Source organism: Eublepharis macularius, chromosome 3, assembly GCF_028583425.1.
Source record: "Eublepharis macularius isolate TG4126 chromosome 3, MPM_Emac_v1.0, whole genome shotgun sequence".
NCBI lineage: Eukaryota > Metazoa > Chordata > Lepidosauria > Squamata > Eublepharidae > Eublepharis > Eublepharis macularius.
In genome coordinates this window covers 125,334,719-125,354,530 of record NC_072792.1, presented here as the reverse complement: position 1 = coordinate 125,354,530, position 19,812 = coordinate 125,334,719, and the positions used below count along the sequence as shown (strand labels likewise).

General features: G+C 41.5%; 1 protein-coding gene across 3 annotated transcripts in view; it reads right to left on the bottom strand.

The window, feature by feature from the left end:
• CADM2 (cell adhesion molecule 2) overlaps positions 1-19,812 on the bottom strand; it is an 864,141-nt gene that overhangs the window by 216,132 nt on the left and 628,197 nt on the right. For all 3 annotated transcript variants that reach the window (XM_054973275.1, XM_054973277.1, XM_054973276.1), the window contains one exon: positions 11,250-11,387. In XM_054973275.1, coding sequence (XP_054829250.1) covers positions 11,250-11,387 — 138 coding nt within the window. The remainder of the gene's footprint in view (positions 1-11,249; positions 11,388-19,812) is intronic.

The window sequence follows — 19,812 nt, the reverse complement described above, 5'->3', positions numbered from 1 at the left end:
TCTATATCCATGGCACTAGTTTGTTTGATTATCTTTCACTACCACTATAGGTGAAACACAGATTAATCAGGGACTTCAATGATATCATTCTGTACTGGTTTCTTAAGCACTTACAGCCTCTCTGACGGCGATTGGTAACCTCCATAACTTTTGTATGATCAGCTAGTCAATTTGTCCATCAACTACATTTAGGGTTAATGCAGTAAATAAATCCCTGCTGAGGATATGCCTTTATGGACAGTATAAAACTCTACATGTACACAACATAGAGTTGTCAGGTCCCTCGACCTCCCGAGCAGGAGATTGTGATGTCATCGTGCAGGCCGGGAGCATTCTCATGCTCTGTGGGGGCGTGTGATTTGGGCCCGGTCCAGGGCAAATTGGCCCCAAAACGGCCTGGATCGGGGCTGAAACAGCCTGGATTGGGCCTGAATCAGCCTGGAATGGGCTGCTGCCAAGCCAGGGAGCACTCCCTTCCTCCACAGCAAGTCTGCCTGGATCCCTAAGGGGGCTGCCAGTCACCTGCTGGTGTCAAAAGGCAAAGTTCCAAAAAGACTAGCAAGTGAAGCCTCACTGCCAGGGTAGAAATCTACCACCAGCCTCCTATAATAACATAATTTGCAAACCGCTCAGAGCGGGTGTTAAGTTGTCCTGAAGGGTGGTATATAAATCAAATGTTGTTGTTGTTGTTAACTAAGCCTTCAGCTGTGAACCAAAATGCAAGTTCCCAGCCCTACCAGGTTTTAAACAGGAAGTCAGCCCTGTGAGGTAGGTACTCAGCAGGCTGAGTTCAGAAACAAACTAACAAGGCAGCATGTGTCAAATTGACCAAAAAACTGGATTTGGATTGAAGCAACAGCTCTCAGTAACTCCACACAAAATTTTAAAAAATAATTTAGTAAAGAAAACTGCAAAAGCAACCAAAATAAACATAGAAGTATGTGAAGAAGCACAAAACAGCAACAGACTATTTAAGTTAGGCTATTTTCACTAGTAGTCCCTGAACCTGTTCCAGATGTTACCTTCAGCAACTTTCAGAGTCCAAAAGGGAGCTTTAACAATGGTCCCAAAGACAAAAGCACAAACGTTGCTAGCATGGGAATCCACCAATGGCATAGTATTAAAACCCAGACCAAATGTAGATATGGGTGTAAGAACAGGAATAAGTCTCCTCTTCTTTGCTTTCCTGATGCTCTTGCTTGTTCTCTCTTAGAAACAACTCTTTTCAAGACCAGCCGCCTGTAGCTGGCCTAAACTCTTAGCCAATCAGAAGGGCCAAAATCTCTGATGATAAGATCAGCTTGTCCTCATAAGTAAAGGAGGAGGGAAAGATGATCCCAGCCTAATAATGTTACGTGCTAACAACCCAGGAGGCCAGTGCCAGCCTCCATCAAACTTTGTTCTTGAAAGCTGTTTCAGGTTTGCACCTGTGGCTCTTACCTGCCCGGAAGACAGTGCTGACCAGCCCCAATCTCCTAAAGGGGGGTGGGGAGTCTCAAAAGCCTAACCCAAGATATTTTAACTTTAAAAGAAACTAATTGGATAAGTGAATTTCTCTACAGTCCTCATCTGTATTTTCTCCATCTCTGCAATGTCCACACTCAGAACAGTAACACCAGACATTTGGATTACATGTACTTGTTATGTGGAGTAGTTTCTACTGCATACCTTATCAAGGTCTCCAGTTTTTACAATAGCTGCACTGGGCTATTTTTGCAGGGCATCTTATAATTTATACAAGATGCCCTGCAAAAATAGCCCAGTGTAGTGCCACAAAATATATATATATTGCAGGATTTTGAATAAGCTATGTCTGTGATTGCTCACTGAATTTTTTGTTGTAACCATGGGGTCTGTACTGAGGGTTTCTGCAGAGTATCTACATTTTGTGCTGTGTCTTCTATATCCTGCCTCATTATTTTGGCTTCTGCTAGAGCTTTCTCAACGTAGATAGAAACTTTGGCTTCTTCCAGTGAGTGGTCTGATTCTAGAAGCAACTGTTCTCTTAAGTGAGGCATTTTGGTTTTCTCAATAAGCTTATTTTAAATCATCTTATATGTCATATAACTAAAGTCTCAGACAACAATCAGGTCTCTGAGGGCAGCAATATACTGTCGTGTCATTTCCCCAGGTTTCTGTTTATGACGGTGGAATTTGTAGCGATTACCATATTCATTTTGGCCACAAAAAATTATTTAATGCAATGAATACAATCTCATATTTATCATTTGCAGGGAAAAGGTGTGGAAAAAACATTGCCCCTCTGTTCCAAGGAAGTGGAGGCAATTGCAGGCTCAACTGGGCTTTAAGAAAAGGTATAGGTGAGTTCAGAGGCAGAGTGACATTTTCATCACCCTAGTGTTGTATCAAGCCACTGAGAACAAGTTAGATTTCAAATGAAAAAAAATACTGTAAATTTTAAACAGACAAAACAACTGCTGCATCATTCAGTAAGACAGCTTAGGCCCAGGTCAAAACTCCATCCTTCTACATCTTCCAGCAGGGTCTATTGTTTATAGCCTCGGCTGTAGCTAAGAAGATCAGAGTTACTTTTGTTCCTTCTTGTCAAGAAACTGACTTGTCCCAGTGTGTTTTCTTGATTCAGTTCAGGTGTTGCACTTACATTGCATCATTCTAGCAAAGCATCATGGGTGAAATTACATGAATGTCCTTGTTTGGGTAATTAGGATCAGGCTAGTTTGGGATAAAACAAGGCTCCTCATTCTAGTTTGCACCCCTGAGACCCCTATTTCTTTTGGACTCTGTATTTGTTGAAGGACTTTCTGCTACCTTCTTCTGTGCTCTAGAACTACTCGCCTGGATTAGTGCCAGTCCAGGATTTCTGTCTCTAGATTCTGAGACTTTGGAACCTTGTTTGGACTCTTTTGGTTTAGTTATCTAGTATTTGTTGTCTTCCCTTATGCTTGCACAGTTGTATGTCTGTACCCTTTTGCACTTCTGTTAATAAACTCATTTGAGTATAACCTTTGGAAATTTGCAAGCTTCAGATTCAATCTGAATCCAGTATTTTGACCGCTTTTGGTCACAGCTACCCAAATAGTTGTTAGTGGAACTCAGTCTGCAAAGTGGTCTACCTTGCATGGTTAACTTCCTGCCTTAAAACTGGTAGAGATGGGAACTTGACTCTTGGTTCCACAGCTGAAGGTTTAGTTGAGTTGGTGGCAGCTTGTTACCTTGGAAGTGAGGACTAGAGATGGGCATGAACAGCAATACGGACTTTAAAAAACCATGAACATCCCAATCTGCTGTTTGCAAACAAGCTGTTCGTGAGGCCCCATTCTAAATGAACAGGTGGTCATTGAAAGCCTTGTTCGTTGCTGTTCATTGCAGTTTGTTAAGGCAAACAGTCTGGCACCTGCAATCAATTCCCTTGGCAATTCAGGCAGGGATTGTCTGAACTCTGTCTGAACTACTGCTGTTGCCCTGGAAACCCCAATCTAAGCCCAATTTAGCTTAATAGGCAGGTCTTCCTTCCAAGTGTGGACTGGAGCTCCAAATTTATTAAGAGAGGAAAAGACCAGGTGGGAGGGGGGCTCCCAGCTCTGGCTTTTAGGGAGAGACAGCTGCTGTTAGAGAGACAAGGTGAGTGCATTGGAGCTTGAATTTTCTTTGTGTGTGGTGGGATAGGGATCTACCCCTTCAGATTCCAGGGCTGCTGCCAGGCTCTGGGGCCAAGCTATTATTTATTATTGGTACCTTTCTTGCTGCCTGCTCAGGTAGGGTTTCTGGGAGTGGTGTGGTAGGGATCTACCCCTTCAAGTTCCAGAGCTGCTGCCAGGCTCTGGGACCAAGCTATTATTTATTATTGGTACATTTCCTGGTGCCTGCTCAGGTAGGGTTTCTGGGAGTGGTGCAGTAGGGATCTTGATGGCTGGAGGAGAGCCAGCTGGCCCCCACGAACAATGAACATATTCGTGAACAGGATCATGTTAATCAATGTTCGTTGTTCATTGTTCGTGGATGGCAACGATCAACGAACACCATGTTCATTTTTTTTCTGTTCATGCCCATGTTTAGAGAGGACTTTAGTGTTTTGCTCTGGACCTCCCACTTAGGGCAATTTGTAGATACAGCCATCCTTGACACTTCCTATGTTTTGCTTTGCATGCCTAATAATGTCAAGAAACCGTGCATGCATTTGTTGGTTACTTTTGTATTTGAATGACACAGTACTGTCACTGGCATGCCACTCCATGATTAGTTGAATATGGATAATGTCAATATGGACTCCAGTGAATTGAATATTTTATCAACTCCTACGTCTTTTTTTGCCATTTTTTATTTCTACCAAAAAAGTAAAGGATACTGACTAGCTGTGCCAGTGCTTTGGCAGTATCCATGAAACAAAAACAACAGAGCTTAGGGCTTAGTGTCGTGCCCTTCATTCCAACAGACCTGCTTTAAGATTAATAAAATAAATGCACCAGTTGACATAAACCTCATCCAGTGACTTGCTTGTGAACATGAAGATCTGATGTTTTGATGGGCAACCCCAAGGATTCTCTTATTAAGTTCAATGGTTTTAGTTTACTTAATATGCAGAGCAATGCATGTTAAGAGGTCCTGACATTTCAGAATAATAAGTTGTCATCTATGCACCAATGTACAACAGTGCACACAAGTCTCAAAATAAGAGTGAAAGCATATTTTGCTTTAAGAATTCAAACACAATGGAAACGTTTTGTTCTTTGCACATTTTTTTATTTTTCAATATTTTTTGCTTATTGCCTCAAACATCAGCCTTGTAATATTATCTGATCATAATAAAAAGTCTAAAATGTTTTTCAGTAAATGAACCTGCTATCAAGAGTGCATGTGTCCTCTATGTTCTAACCATAAGAAATAAAAATACAAGTAATTCTAGTTCTATAAATTATACTAAGTTCTATTAGAGGAGGATGGCCTACATAACGGTTCCTTGAAAAGTCAGTTTTAGAAATCTTATATTATATTGCATTTGTAAAGTCGCTGCAAACAATGCATGTGCCAATCTCTATGAAGGAGGGGAAGGAGTGAGCCAGAGGCAGGCATAGCCAGAGACCTAGATACAGCTCAATGCTAAGAATATTCACTCAGACTTAAATCCAATTGTATGTGTGTGTGGGGGGGGGGGGGGTTACTTCCATTTTACTGAGCACAAGGTTATGCCTCTTCCATCTTATCCTCTATCTTGAAAAGGAAAGAAACAAATTCCATCAGAAAATTCTCTCAGTATGGTTGTTACCAAAGGATGTGACTTATTTGAAATCTTTATTTGAAGACAGATTAAGCATTTAAGGTTTGAATGGATTAACAACAGAAGGCTATCCAGTGATAGAGTCTCCCCCTTTTTCCTATCAGCTAGATCACCCACTGATGGCAAATGAAAAAACTTGGGTTACAATCATATCCACAGATACATGGGCATATGCCAAATCTGATGCACTGGGAAGAAGAAAGGGGGGAAATGGTATCAAAGCTGTAGCTGTCTAGCTGTTCTATGTACCAGCATAATACATGTAACATATGAGCTGCCGTCTTCTCAGTGCCTTCCCAATGCCCTTTGGCAGACTGGTGCATGCTTTGGGAGGACTTCCCAAGGCCTCAGAATGGGTGAAGGAAAGGGTTGCTCCACGTGGTTCTTCCTCTTGTCCCTGGGCAGTGACAGTCTATGTAGCCTAGCCACACCCAGCTTCCTCGTGGCCTGCTCTGGGAATCCTGCTTTTTTGGCACCATCCTCCCATGCCCCCCTCCCTTGGTGCTGCCAATTCCCATTCCCACCTCAGTACACCCCTCCCATGCTGGCAGAAGGGGACTGACCACTGGTTGGCAACCTGTCTCTCTCCCTTAAGCCCACCCTCCTTCTGCCTCCCCCAGCTGCACCTCAGTGAGAAAAGTAGTCATCCTGCCCTGCTCTTCTGCTCCTGTTGCCTCGCAGGTGCTCCCTAATCTACCCAGCGTGGCTGAGCACACTCTGTGTGGTGTTCCCAGGCTGGGCTTTGCTACTCAGGAAGCTGGAGGAAAGCCAGGCCTTGCTGATGGCTGCTCCCTGGCACCACCTAATGACAGGGGTGGCTATGGGGTAGAGGCTGTTCTGGCATCCCAACTGCAAGCTGTCGTCTTCCCAGGTCTCTGTCATCATCAACTCCCTTGTTGTCTCTGGCCTGGGTGAGTTAGTCTGGGGAGCGGGTGGCTCTCCGAGATGCTCTGGCAGTTATTTGTTGAATTGGGGGTCAGGGTGCACTGGTCTCAAATCTAGGATGAGCAGGCATCCCAGACACAACTCATAATAGTGTGCTGCTATTGAATGCTGTTGCAGGCATTAAAGCTTAGACCTGAATATTAAACTCTTATTTTAGGGAGCTCTTTTCCAAATAGTTCATTGAAAAGAATCAATACCATTAAATTTTAAATATGTGTTATATAGTTCCCTTAAGGGGCAGTAAGGTAATGATCTAAGAAGGAGAGCTGTTTAGAAGCAGTATGATGCAGTTGCCTATTTATTAAAACAACAGTTGAAGAACTGAACATAATCTAACCTGAAGGAAGCCTGTAATTTATAATGGCTGTTGATATGAAGCAAACTATGAAAAGTATCTTCATGAATTCAGGAAATTCTGGACTGAAACATTCTATTAGAAATATCTCATAGTGACTTGAAGTTGTAACGAAAGCATTTTTATAAAGCCAGTGGAAATTGCAAAGGAATTTTTATTCCTTTTTCAGATATTTATCTCATTATAGTTTGATTATCAGAGACAGAACTCTCAAATAACCTGTAAAAATGTTTTATCAAATATAGTATGTGGTCATTAGCAACTTACATTCAGCCTTTCTGTTCAAAGGAACTTTTACTAGGCTTAGTTGATTCTTAATGGGTACTATTTTTTCTGCTAACCATAATTTGCAAAGATTATTTTAAAAGAATGAAAAATAATTAGAGAAGGATGTGCCAAAAACTTAACAAAAAGTCAGTTCTGGAACAAACCCCTTTTTATATCAGTTGACTGATGGTTAGCAATATATTTCAGAATAACCACAATGGTCTAAAAAGTGAAAACTGACTGTTTCTGAAGAACAAAATATCTTCTAAGTGAATCTTTTGCTGTTAGATGATAACACATTGGGAAGCCATAAACACCTGTAAGACTAGATACTGTAACTTAATATAAGAAAGAAGAATGTATGTATAGCAGTCTTTGAATATGTAGAATCATAGAATTGGAAGGGGCCATACAGACCATCTAGTCCAACCCCCTGCCCAGTGCAGGATCAGCCTAAAGCATCTCTGACAAGTATTCATCCAGCCTCTTCTTTAAAACTGCCAGTGAAGGGGAGCTCACCACCTCCCTAGGCAAAAACACCTCCTCAGTGTTTTTGAAGCACTGAGTCAGCTGTTGCCCGGAAGCCTTCTCTCCACTTAGTTGGATGTCAGATTTGGATCACAATCTCTGTTCTGACCTTCCATCTCCTCCTATCCTCCTCTTCTGTTTCACTTTCTCCATCACTGCCTCAATACCACTGCCACCTCTATCCCTGCTCAGTAAACGGATAATTCTTTCTCACTTTCTCTGGCGTCTTCAAACACAGCAAAGCAAACTTCATGCTCCTGGGCTGCTGGGAAGATTACTTTTGCAACAGTTTGGACTTTGTTTTTGGTTACTTGTTCCTAGGGCAACCATTGCAGTAGCTGTCGCAACCACAAAGAAATATTCTGAGAGTTTGGCAGACTGTAGGACATATGCAACTTGCTATACCATGTTTAAAGGCACGTGGGGGAAGCAGGAAAGGATGGGCAGAGGAAGAAGTCCAGGAGGTACAAGTTCTTGAGTCACCAGTAGGAAGAAGGTCAGCACAACTAAAGATGAGCATATGTTTCATGTTTTGCTTCTTTTTTCTACTCATTTATATTGTCATCAGCCAGGCAAGTTGTCATGTCTGAGCCCCATCCATGCCAATGCCAATGCTAATGTTGTTCTGTTGTTCTGAACCAATGTTTCATGCTGTAACTTGATGTCATATTGCCAATGCCATAACTGTTTCTTTCACAAGCTTACTGCAGGTGTCTTATCTAATGGACAGTAGTAACTTTCAGTGCTTCTGACCTTGTATGTTGCTCACTCCCACGCACTGCTATGTCTCAACTTTGATGTCTTGCTTTCTCAGTGTCTCGACTTGATACTACAAATATGCAAGACGTTCTCAGGACAAGCTCACGCCAAAAGTCCTGTTTTACTGTTAGGAGGGGGAAGGAGCAAACTCATGGGTTAAGAGGAAGAATTTTCCCACATGTTACTATTCCTGTCATCTTGCTTTTACTGCTTAGATGCTTGCCTTGCTTCTGAGTAATCCTAAGGACATATCTGTGGAAATGATTTGATTTCTGAATAAAGCAATTTAAACAAGAGCCTGAATTTCTTGTTGCAATGGTACAGGGATCTATCTGCCATAGCCTGTCATCCATAGCCTGACACACAAGTTCTCCGCTTTTCACTGTTGTTTTTGTATGTTTATTGGAATTGTGTACTCACTTTATACAATTTTATATGTAGTTTATTCAGTGTTTGTAGATCTATAATACATATAGACTCACTGTGACCATTTGCTTAGAATTTCCCTCAAACATGCTACAGGCTAAGGTAGCACATTCTGTCCCCTTGACTACAGGAGATCAGGTACATTTCAGTGCTGGTGTTTAATGTTTCTGTCTCTTTCAGATAGACCTCTCATTTTGATTGAGAAATTTCTCATGACAATGATATTAAAGGGGGGAAATGAAGAAATTTCCCTAAGTACCAACCATAGACTCTTAGATTTTTTAAAAGTTTATGTTAGCCTTTGTTGTATTATGCATTACTCAGTTTCTGTGGATGTTAAAGAAAGATTAATGGTTTCTCTTATTACTTCTGTAACTTTGCTTGGAGAAACTTCTTGACTACATAGCAAATTAACTTGATGCTAGACAACTTTGACATACACATATTCTAATGGAATATTTTAAGGAGATTACTTGATGGAGGCTATCTTTAAAAGGTGATATTGAAAATTTCAGCAATGAAGCAACATATTCACAAAAAATTCTATAAGCAAGCAATAAAGGACAAAACAAAAGGAGAAGCAAAATTACATCCAACAGCACTACTTTTTTATTCTGTCAATATTATCAAATCAACATATTCAAACTATAGTTTATAAAAATGCATCTGTAAAATTAAAATCTTATTTTTCCCCATAATTCCTCCCTTAAGTCCAATCAGGATCCAGATGTATTTATACACATGTTCATCTGTTTATGATGCATGTGTCTATACAATTTAGTACCTAACAGAGTGATAATTTCCATGCAGATTAAATCATAGATGAGAGGAATTAAATCCTATCACCCTCCTTACCGAACTCCATTGCTTTATTCACTTTTGGTTAAACCCAGATTACATGGATTGTAAGAACACACTGAAAATGCCATAGCAGTCAGGTAAAACAAGAGGAAGAGTGAGGAGTTATCTTCATTTTTGTTTTAAGAAAGAAAGACATTCCCTCCTTTAAGATAGGCATGTGTATTATTACATTATCTTCTAGTTTGGCCCTTAAATCCAGAGTCTGCACCAGTTATAAGTATGTATACTTATACATGTATACTGTTGGGAAAAGAATGTACAGGAAAGGCAAACATCAGCATTCTTCCAATGGTGAACATATTTATATAACTACTAGCTTGATATGCATGCTTTGCTACGGTATTTAACTACTTTAAATCCAGTTTAGGGGTGTGCATGCAAAAAACATTGGGGTTTCCCACTTCGGGTTTACCCGGCGCAGGAAAAAGGTCCGGAAACCCCTAAAATCAGGTTTCCAGGGATTCGTGTTTCTGAGTCACTTCGGAATGCTCCGGAAAGATTCGGAGCATTTTGAAGTGATGGGGGAGGGGGGAGGCCCACTTGATCATTAAACTCCCACCCCCACCCTTAAACCCCATCCTCCACCCCACTTACCTGACAAGCGGAATGCTGGAGCTGCTGCTGCACTAGCCAGCTGGCCACATGGTGGCAGTGGCTTTCCCCACTGCCACCGCTGCTGCTGTGCAGCCATCATCAAAGCAGCCGGCACAGCCAGCAGGCTGGCAGAGAGGGCCGCCGCCGCCACTGGCTGGCTAGCAGAGAGGGTTGCCGCCTCTGGATGCCAGCAGGGAGGCAGGAGGGCTGCCTCCTCCATGGCACCAGGTAAGTGGGGGGTGGGGGGAAGGTAGGGAATGGGACAGTTTAAAGGGCCCTTTCCTGCCGTTTGCCTCAATATCAGGCCTGTTAACTGAGACACAATCTTCCCAGGAACAGTGTGAAATCAAAGCAATGTTGCCATGTTATGAAAAGGTTTCTTTTTCCCTAAAAAAGGAGAAATGCATAGATTAAAATGGCACACTTGTTCCCCATCCCCAAGCCATGCCTGTAAATTCCCTTTTCTTCTGAATTTCCATAAGCCTAAATATTTTTTTAGAAAAGTTACATATGGCCCAAATTCTGTCAGAGAATATGTTCTATCCTTTGGGTAGAAAAAAAGGCTTTCAACAGATACAGGTAATTGGATGCAGGTTTACCCAGGTGGCTTACTTCTAACTACTATTCATCCTCCAATAGGGCCTTGTTTGTGACAAAAACGCCCAGTTCAGGCCAATCTTCTGAGAGGAATGCAGAAGGGGATGAAGTGGTGGCTACAACCACAGAAAGTAAGCAGCTAAATGGACCAAGAAGGTAAATATTTGAGAAAGGAGCAGGAGTGCAGACTTATGGACTATGCATTCAGTGATGAGACAGCCTGATGTGTTTTCCCCCTCTACTTACTTTATATACTGTATGAGCTGCTGGGTTCTTGCATCATTTAATTGTGTTGTGTGTGTGTTTGAGGTTACTGGTGAAAAAACAGTGCAGTGGAAGCTAGGCTAGTTAGGAAAAGCTGAGATATTTATTATTCATTTATTAATTTCTTAGGCCATTTTTCAAGCATTTCAGAGCATTATACAAGAATGGTACTAGCAGGAAGAAGCTTGCTCCCCTCCACTCCCAAAGGAATTGGGCTACAATTGATATCATAGAGATATGTGAAATGTAGTAGGAGTTTACTGAAATGCCTTTGACTATTCTTTGATTATCTGCAAAGCATGTAAATGTAATGAATTCTGCAAATCAAATCAACCAATTTACATGTTTAATTAATAAGGGTTTCTTATAAATGAAATATACAACTCCAAACAATACCTTTCACCTCTTTGTCATTCTTGAACCATCTGATATCTGCAGCTGGCTTGCTACCAGAGGTTTTGCATGTAAGCTCCATCCTTTCACCTTCCATAACTGGTGAAGTAAATCCACTAATCTGAGGTGTTTCTGGAACTCCTAACAAAAGAAAAAAAACAAATGAATCATAATTTTGCTAATAAGCTATTGTAAAAAGTTTTTATCAACATTGAGAGATGAAGTGACACTACTGACTAATCCAATTCCTATCAGTGAGTGTTCACTGAATTCAATGTAAGCAGTATTAGGGTTGATAACAAATCCATTAATCAGCAATTAACTTCTAAAAAAGAAAGAAAGAAAGGAACAACAGGTACCAAATGCACAAGAATTAGAAGTTATAGCACAACACAGAACTTTTACCTCAACTAAACAAACAACCTGAATCCTCCAAAAATGTAAAAAGCATGAGACTTTAAAAATTTTAGTTGTGAAACAATTCTCAAATTCAAAGTTGTAAACAATTCATGATCAGAAGGAAGTGTCATATATATTAAATATATCTTTCAGTAAAATAAATAGTATTGATAACAAACTCCCAGGGGACTGGAGTTGCATTTTAAAATATAGTGCATAAATTCTGATGACAGAAAAAAGAAGGAAGGGCATACTCATATTTATCCCTTTCTAATTAGTAGTAATAACCTGTAATTTATTGATGTCATTGTGAGACCTTTCTTTAGATGCCAGTGAGATTTTGGTCAACTCATATGATGATAATTTCTACGCTGTATAATTTATACTCCTGTATAATTTATATTCTGTATAAATTGCTTTCATGGACTACATAAAAACTGAATTTCCATAAATATGAAATTGGACTCAGTGTGTAGCTGGAACTTTGTGCACAAATGACAACAGAGCAGTGGGAGAAATTGTGGATGCACCAATATGTTCAGATGACTATGAATATGCCAATAGATTAAGTGCGGACCTTCCGACGGAGAAGGAATATGTCGTATTAAGCTCAGCTATTGCCATTTTCCTTGCCTGGAATCTACAGACATACATAGAATTTTGACACTGCGGATTGTCTCTTCATGTCATTTCTATCGTCCTCTCTTTAGTTTTCTTGTTTCAGTGCTTTCTCAAACTGCAAATAGTTAAAAAAAAATTTTACATAAAGTCCTACCAAGAAAAAAGGGGAAATTAGCACAAGAAGGGAAGAGAGAAGGATGCAACATGAGGAAGGGAACCTAGTAGTAGAAGATATATTATGGATGAATATAGTACAGACAAAAATAAAGAGATGGAGAGGAACTTTGCATGAGATGAAGAAGGAAGCAGTACCCTAGAAGTTTTAAGTTATGGAATTATCCAGCAGGAATACAAAAAAAATGTATTATTGGTAAACAAGACAGCAGAGCTGATAACATTCGATTTATATACCACCCTTCAGGACAACTTAATGCCCACTCAGAGCAGTGTACAAAGTATGTCATTATTATCCCCACAACAAACACCCTGTGAGGTGGGTGGGGCTGAGAGAGCTCCAGAGAGCTGTGACTAGCCCAAGGTCTCCCAGCTGGCTTCAAGTGAAGGAATGGGGAATCAAACCTGGGAAAGCTTAGGGTGGAAGGCTTTCATAATTTTTCCTTTCTGATTCGGTTTAGTTTTCGCAGCCATGTCAGACGCTCCTCTCGGCAGGTCCGAGAAGAAGCAGCCGAGCCGCCTGGCCGGGCGGCTGATCTGCAAAGGTTAGCCCCCAGACTCTCAGGCAGGGAGTCTGAGTCTGGGGCGCGGCGGGAAGAGCCCTCTGACAGATCGAGGCAGGGGATAAATTGCCTGTTTGTCCCAATGGAGGCCGGCAGACGAGCGCGGCACCTAGTGTGCTGCCGGGCTATAGAAAACGGCAAGGAACAGGATTAGGCGAAAGCCTGCAAGTAAGCGAATCCCTTCTGTTACTACAAGCGTATGTGAGGAGTGGGGGGGTCTGAAGGTTAGAAGACTCAGATTTCTCCCCCCTCATAGAGTCTCGGAAGATTGGCGGTTTCCCCCCCCTAAAATGGCAGCGAAAAAGCAGAGTCCTGCTCTTGGCAAGTCAGTTACGGCTGCCTTGCAGAGGGGCGAGACGCTTGAGGAACTGGTTAAAAGAGCGGTTATGGAAGCCATAAAATCCTTTGTTGACAAGCTGAATGAAACAGATCAAAGGGTGGGCTTAATTTAAAGCGATGTGAAAGCCATTAAAGAAGCAGCGGGGGGGGCAGAGAAGTCTGCCCGGGAAAGTGCGTCACTTACGAGAGCAACGAACAGGGAATTAAAGTTGGTGGAAAACCAGCTGATCGGACTGCAAGTGGAGCGAACACAAACCATTTTGCGTCTCCAGAATGTTAAAGAGGAGGAAAACGAGGATTTGTGGGATCTCGCCTCGGAACTTTTAGCGACACCTGCGAGGGCAACTAAATAAGAAGTGAAAAGCGCCATTTTGGGAGTCCGTCGGGCATCTTCAAAATATGCAATGAAGCGGCAGCTGCCTCGCGAGATTGTTATCGAGTTTTCATCTAAGAGGGTCCGGGACAGTATCCTATATAATTCATACAATGCGGAATTGGACTTTCTGGGGAACAAAGTCAAGATATTGAAGGACGTTCCATTTTTAGTTCAGAAGAGAAGATTTAATTACAAGAAGTTGGCAGCTCTTTTGAGGGAACGTGACATAAAGTACAAATGGCTACTCCCAGAAGGAATCGGGTTTAGTTATAAAGATCAAGCTCACAAGATTAATTCGGAAGATCAGCTAAGGGATTTTGTGGATAAAAATCCAGAATTTGGACCAGACACCAAGCAAAAAGAAGAGGATCCGAAGCCTGAAGGGAGGGGGGAGGCAATGAGCGCTCTGGCGGTAGCTGCGCAGAGGGAATTGCGTCCGAGGCCCAGGGGAGGGAAAAAGATTTAATTTGAACTGTAATTTGTAATTTGTATGATCAACCACTCCGTCACTACTTTATAAAGCTTTTTTTTTTTACTATGGCAGTATGAAGGGAAAGCATTGAAATGTAGCATTTAGTGTTTGTAGGTTACCTTCCCCTTTTTTCCACCCCCCTTCCCTTTCTCTTTTTTCTCCCTTCTTTCCCTTCCCTTGTGCTATTGTAGTCTTTTGTAGTTACTGTCATTGTAGTTTTGTATGTTAGATATTGAAAAATAAAAAACTATTATAAAAATAATAATAATATTTTTTCCTTTCTTTCTCCAGGATATCAGTTCTACATAGAAAGGGCAGACTCAGGTAAGTATTGTGAATCATAGCATACAACAGGCTACATATTATATACCACTATGAAAAGGCACGCAATGATATTTTTTTACAGACTCAGTCTGTTTTGAAGCTCTGACAATATTTAAGACGGTATAAATCTTGCAAACTGTTAATTGTTTGGAAATGACAGATAACATGGGAGAGAAAAGGTCACAGATCAATGCTACATGGAAGAAGAGGAAGAATAAAAAGGCGTAACAGTCACAAACCTATTGGAGAGAAAACAAAATAATAAGGAAAAGAGGGGCAACAATATTAAACATAATAGTAAGAGGTGTAGAAAAATAAAAATGGAAGCAAGCACATAACTATGGCAGTATGTGCAGAAAAAACGTGCAGAAGTGGATCATTCTCTAGCAGACTCTTTTTGCACATCAAAACTCTTCTGCTGATACTTGACTAAGTAAAATGCACCATGACATGGAGGGCTGCATTGAGAAGGGTTGATTGCATAAAACCAGTTCTTCCATTTACACAGAAAGCGTATGGAATAAACTTCCTGTTTTCACAAAAAGTGGAGGCAATTGCATCTGATTCACTCCTTCTCCAGATACAGCATTTTGTTTACAAGGGTCTGTGACCCTCAGCAGAGGATGTTCATGATATGCAAGGACAGCTGGGGAAAAGAGAAGGTAGGCAAAATTGTTAATTGCTCTGCTTGTGCAGCATATGATCTAACCTAGGAAAGATTACAGAAGTGAGGCAAAATAATTAACAAAACACACAACTAGCCAGTGTAGTATAGACGTTAGAGTGCTGGACTAGTATCTGGGAGACTCAAGTTTGAACCATCGCTCTGACTTTACTTTACTTTACTTTAATTGAATTTTTATACCGCCCATCTCCCGAAGGACTCAGGACGGTGTACAGCAAAAGTAAAACATACAAATATAAAACACTAAGAATATAAAATAAACATATTAAATAATTTAACTCAAAACAGGACAGTTCAGTTAAAACACATTTAGGCCAGCCCCGCTTGTTGGAATAATGTCTTAAGGGCACGACATGGAAGTTTGCTGGGTGAACGTGGACCAGTGACACACTCTGAGCCTTCCTCGTAGGATTGTTGTGAGGATACAATGGAGGACTGGGGAATGATGTTATAAATCACTTTGGGTCCCCATTGGGGAGAAAAGTGTAGTTTAAATTAAGCAAATAAATAACAAATAAATAAGCAGTTAGACAGATCATACAAGACGGAAAGGACTAATCTCATTTTGAGGTAACATTACACAAACAATGAAACAACAACATCAAAACTTACAGTCTCATTGCCATTCACTCTTTCAATCAAAATTTACACATACTGGGAAACTTCCTTTTACACACAGAACAAGCAACATTCAAAGACCAGTGTGGGATTTAAAAAAACCAAAAAACACAGCAGTGCTATCACCCCTCAAAAATGGAGGTGAGAGCCCAAATTCTCCTATAAATTTTATTGAAACTTTAAATTATATAAAGAAGGATTACTAAGACATAGTGTCTGCAAGCTCATTCCCAGCAAAATTGTTTCAAGTAGTTCAGTCCCTGGGTTCCCTCTCTGAGGGAGACCGTCAAATTGATAATTCGGTTATTAGCTGTGAGGCTTTGGGAGCTTTTTTGCAGATAAAGTCTTGTCTCTGTGCCATGACCTGCCTGCCACAGTTGATACAGTAAGGGAACTGAAGACCCCTTGGCCATCCTCTGGGCAAATCTTAGATCACTTAGGTCTGGTCTCCCAGGAAGATGTGGACAGGATCCTGGCCTGGGTTAGGCCCACTAGGTGCTCCTTGGACCCTTGCCCTTCGTGGATGGTGAAAGCCAGTGTGGATGGGCTGAGGGCTTTGCTGGAGGCCATTATTAACTTATCATTGAGCTCTGGGGTTTTTCATGGGTTGTTAAAGGAAGCTGTGGTGAAGCCGCTCCTGGAAAAAACAACTTTGGACCACACCAACCTGTCCAGTTACCGCCCTGTCTTGAACCTCCCATTTCTGGGTAAGGTGATTGAACAGGCAGTGGCAGAGCAGCTGCAGGCTTTCCTAGAAGATGCATCAATCCTGGACCCATTCCAGTCTGGCTTCCGCCCGGGCCATGGAGCTGAAACAGTGTTGGTCGCCCTCACAGATGATCTCCTTAGGCATCTGGATCGAGGCGGGTCGGCACTGCTGGTGTTATTGGATCTTTCAGCAGCATTCAACACAATCGACTATGAATTGTTGACCCACCACCTTGCCGATGTGGGGATATGAAGGGATATGGGGATATGAAGGACTACCTTAAAGTGGCTTGTCTCTTTTCGGTCCTGGCCCTGACCTGGTGGAACTCTCTATCTGAGGACATCCGGGCCTGCCAAGATCTTGTCTCTTTCAGGCAGGCCTGTAAAACGGAGATGTTCTACCAGGCATATGGTTGAGGTCATCAGGGATTCCATCAAATGAGCCTCTCTCCTGGTCTCCCCTATGTCTGTAAGGGGGGTATTGACCATCTATCCCCCATATATGAGCAACCATGCATGGTTAAGCCGCACCTCCCACTCCATCAGATGCTATATGGTTTTTATATGATGAGCAGGTGTTTTATTAGAAGGCTATGTTAAATTATTGTGATTTTATCTCTATATATTTTATTTATTGTTGTGATCCGCCTTTGCGGGGAGGGTGGGATATAAACATCATCATCATCCTCATTATGATCATGATCATGATCATTATAATATAATGGGACATATAATAATAATAATAATAATAATAATAATAATAATAATAATAATAATAATAATAATAACGGGGCATCTTACACTAGTAGATCAGGTTTACACTATTAATTTGGGGGGGGGAATGGGTGAGGTAGCAATTCATAGTTTGTCACTGAAACAATGGTAACATTACTGCAACTGTGTCTTGGTTTCTGTTTAAGTTTTTTTAAATCCAGATTCATAAGCATCCTTGAACAATTGTCAACATGAAAGAGAAAAATAACAACAACAACAACAACAACAACATTTGATTTATATACCGGCCTTCAGGACAACTTAACGCCCACTCAGAGCGGTTTACACAGTATGTTATTATTACCCCACAACAATCACCCTGTAAGGTGGGTGGGGCTGAGAGAGCTCCAGAGAACTGTGACTAGCCCAAGGTCACCCAGCTGGCTTCAAGTGGAGGAGTGGGGAGTCAAACCCGGCTCTCCAGATTAGAGTCCCGTGCTCTTAACCACTACACTAAACTGTTTTTGCCATACATTAACTCTGGGTATTTGATTTGATGGTATCTGGCCTGTAATCCTTAATAGTACCTCTAACACTCAAATAACTAAAAGAATTAAAAGATTATTGATATTCAGATCTGAGCAAGTCTGTTAATGACAGGACATTTTGGAGGTCTTTCATTCACAGGGTCGCCATAAGTCGGAGGCAACTTGATGGCACATAACACAAACACACACAATATTCAGAAATTAGGTGATTAAGAATAGACACTGATACACTATGGAAAGAATGTGTTTCAACAAAATAAGTAAAACAACTGCATGATAAACACCTTTTGAATGTTTTATTCCTTTTCTATAGAATGAGAATAGATGATGTCCAGGGCTAGGGGGAATAAATTACAGATTGAATCTTAATTGCCACCTGATTTTATGATCTTAAAATGTGCTTCTTTAGACTGAAAACTGACCTACAGTTGTCTTTATCCTGGAATCATCTGTTCTGAGCTGGTTTCCCCTCCCCTTTAACGTCAAACTGGTAAAATAGTCTCAGTGAAACTAGCAAAGGCAAATTTGATATCCCAGGTAGATATTTCATATCCCAGGTAGAAAAGCAATTCCCTGGCTGGATTAAGATTAATATTACTGGCACACAGAACGTTTTATATCAGCCTTATTAAATTCAACTCTCACCTTACTATATACAAAGGGAGGGGTTAAAAAAAGAGGAAACATTTTATTTTTGTTTTAAAGAAGAGAGGAAAACATGCCAAATTCAGAGGCACATACTCAAATCCAGGGAACCCCATACAAGGATCTTTGCCCCTGCCCCTGAAAAAAAATATACAGTCATGTCATCTATAGTTGAGGCTTATAAAACATGGGTGATACTCTTTAAGCAATCCCTTCTTTTCCCATAGGAGTCATTGTCCAATATTACACTTGTAGTTCAGAAGCAGAGTGTAAGTGACCCGCTGCAATGTGTACTGGCCCAGCCTGCTGTGGCTCGCAGTAGCCCAGCCTAGCCCCCGCTGCTAGAGCCCGTTGTATTCTTTCACAATGGGCTCTGCTGCTAGTTACAACATAAAAGGAAACAATTTTTAAAAGTTAAAAAACCCAAGACATTCTACAATTTGTTGGATAAAATGTAACTTAGAAATTAAATCACAAAAGAAGCCAAAGGAAATGTATTACTGAGGAAAACAGAGAAGGAAATGTAAGAGAATAAAAGTTCAGTAGCCTGATTCAACACTCTCACACTTTTTTCTTAATACATCACGATAAAAAGGAAGAAACACAACAAACATTAACCCCTTTGCCCTTAGGATTAGAGATGGGCATGGACCAGGAGTCAGCCACGGACCGCCGGTTCGTGGTTCGTGGACTTTCACGGACCACAGACCACGGACTTTTAAATGGACCGGCCCGGTTCGAGAACCGGTTCGAGAACCGGTTCGATTCAGTAGGCCTTGTTTTTCCCACAGATTTTCACTTTAGTAGACTTTCCCCCCCAAAGGTTTTCATGTAACACTCTTTCAATTATCACTTTTCCAGAGACTTAGACTTAGACCAACAACAACTTCCCCTCCCCTATTCTGACTGACCCTTACCTGTCCTTGATGGAAGGAGGGAGACTTGTGCTCCTGTCCAGGAGAGGTGGCTGCCCACAAAACCCACCTACATGGGGCTGCATCAACAACAGATGCCCTCCCTAGGGGAAGGGAGACCAACTCCCCATGATGGGAAATGAATGGATGTACTTGAGTGAAAGCAAACTCCGCAACAGGAGATCATGCAGCAATTCAAAGGCCCCTTGCTGGAATGGAAGGCATGGGAGGGATGGAAAGAGCCTCAAAAGCTTGGAGCAGGGTAGGGCAGAGCCAAGTGGCAACCAGCTGAACCCCAGAAGAGAGGGAAGAATGCACCACAAAAGACACTGTAGAGAGGCGTTGAAAGAAGTCAAGCCGAGAGCCCCCCAAAGCATGCTGCCAGTCGTCAGAGAGTGGGTGTTTCACAGAGGCCAGTAGCAGCCCCCCCTTCACTTCAAAAGCCAGGCAGAAAAGCTCCCCCAAA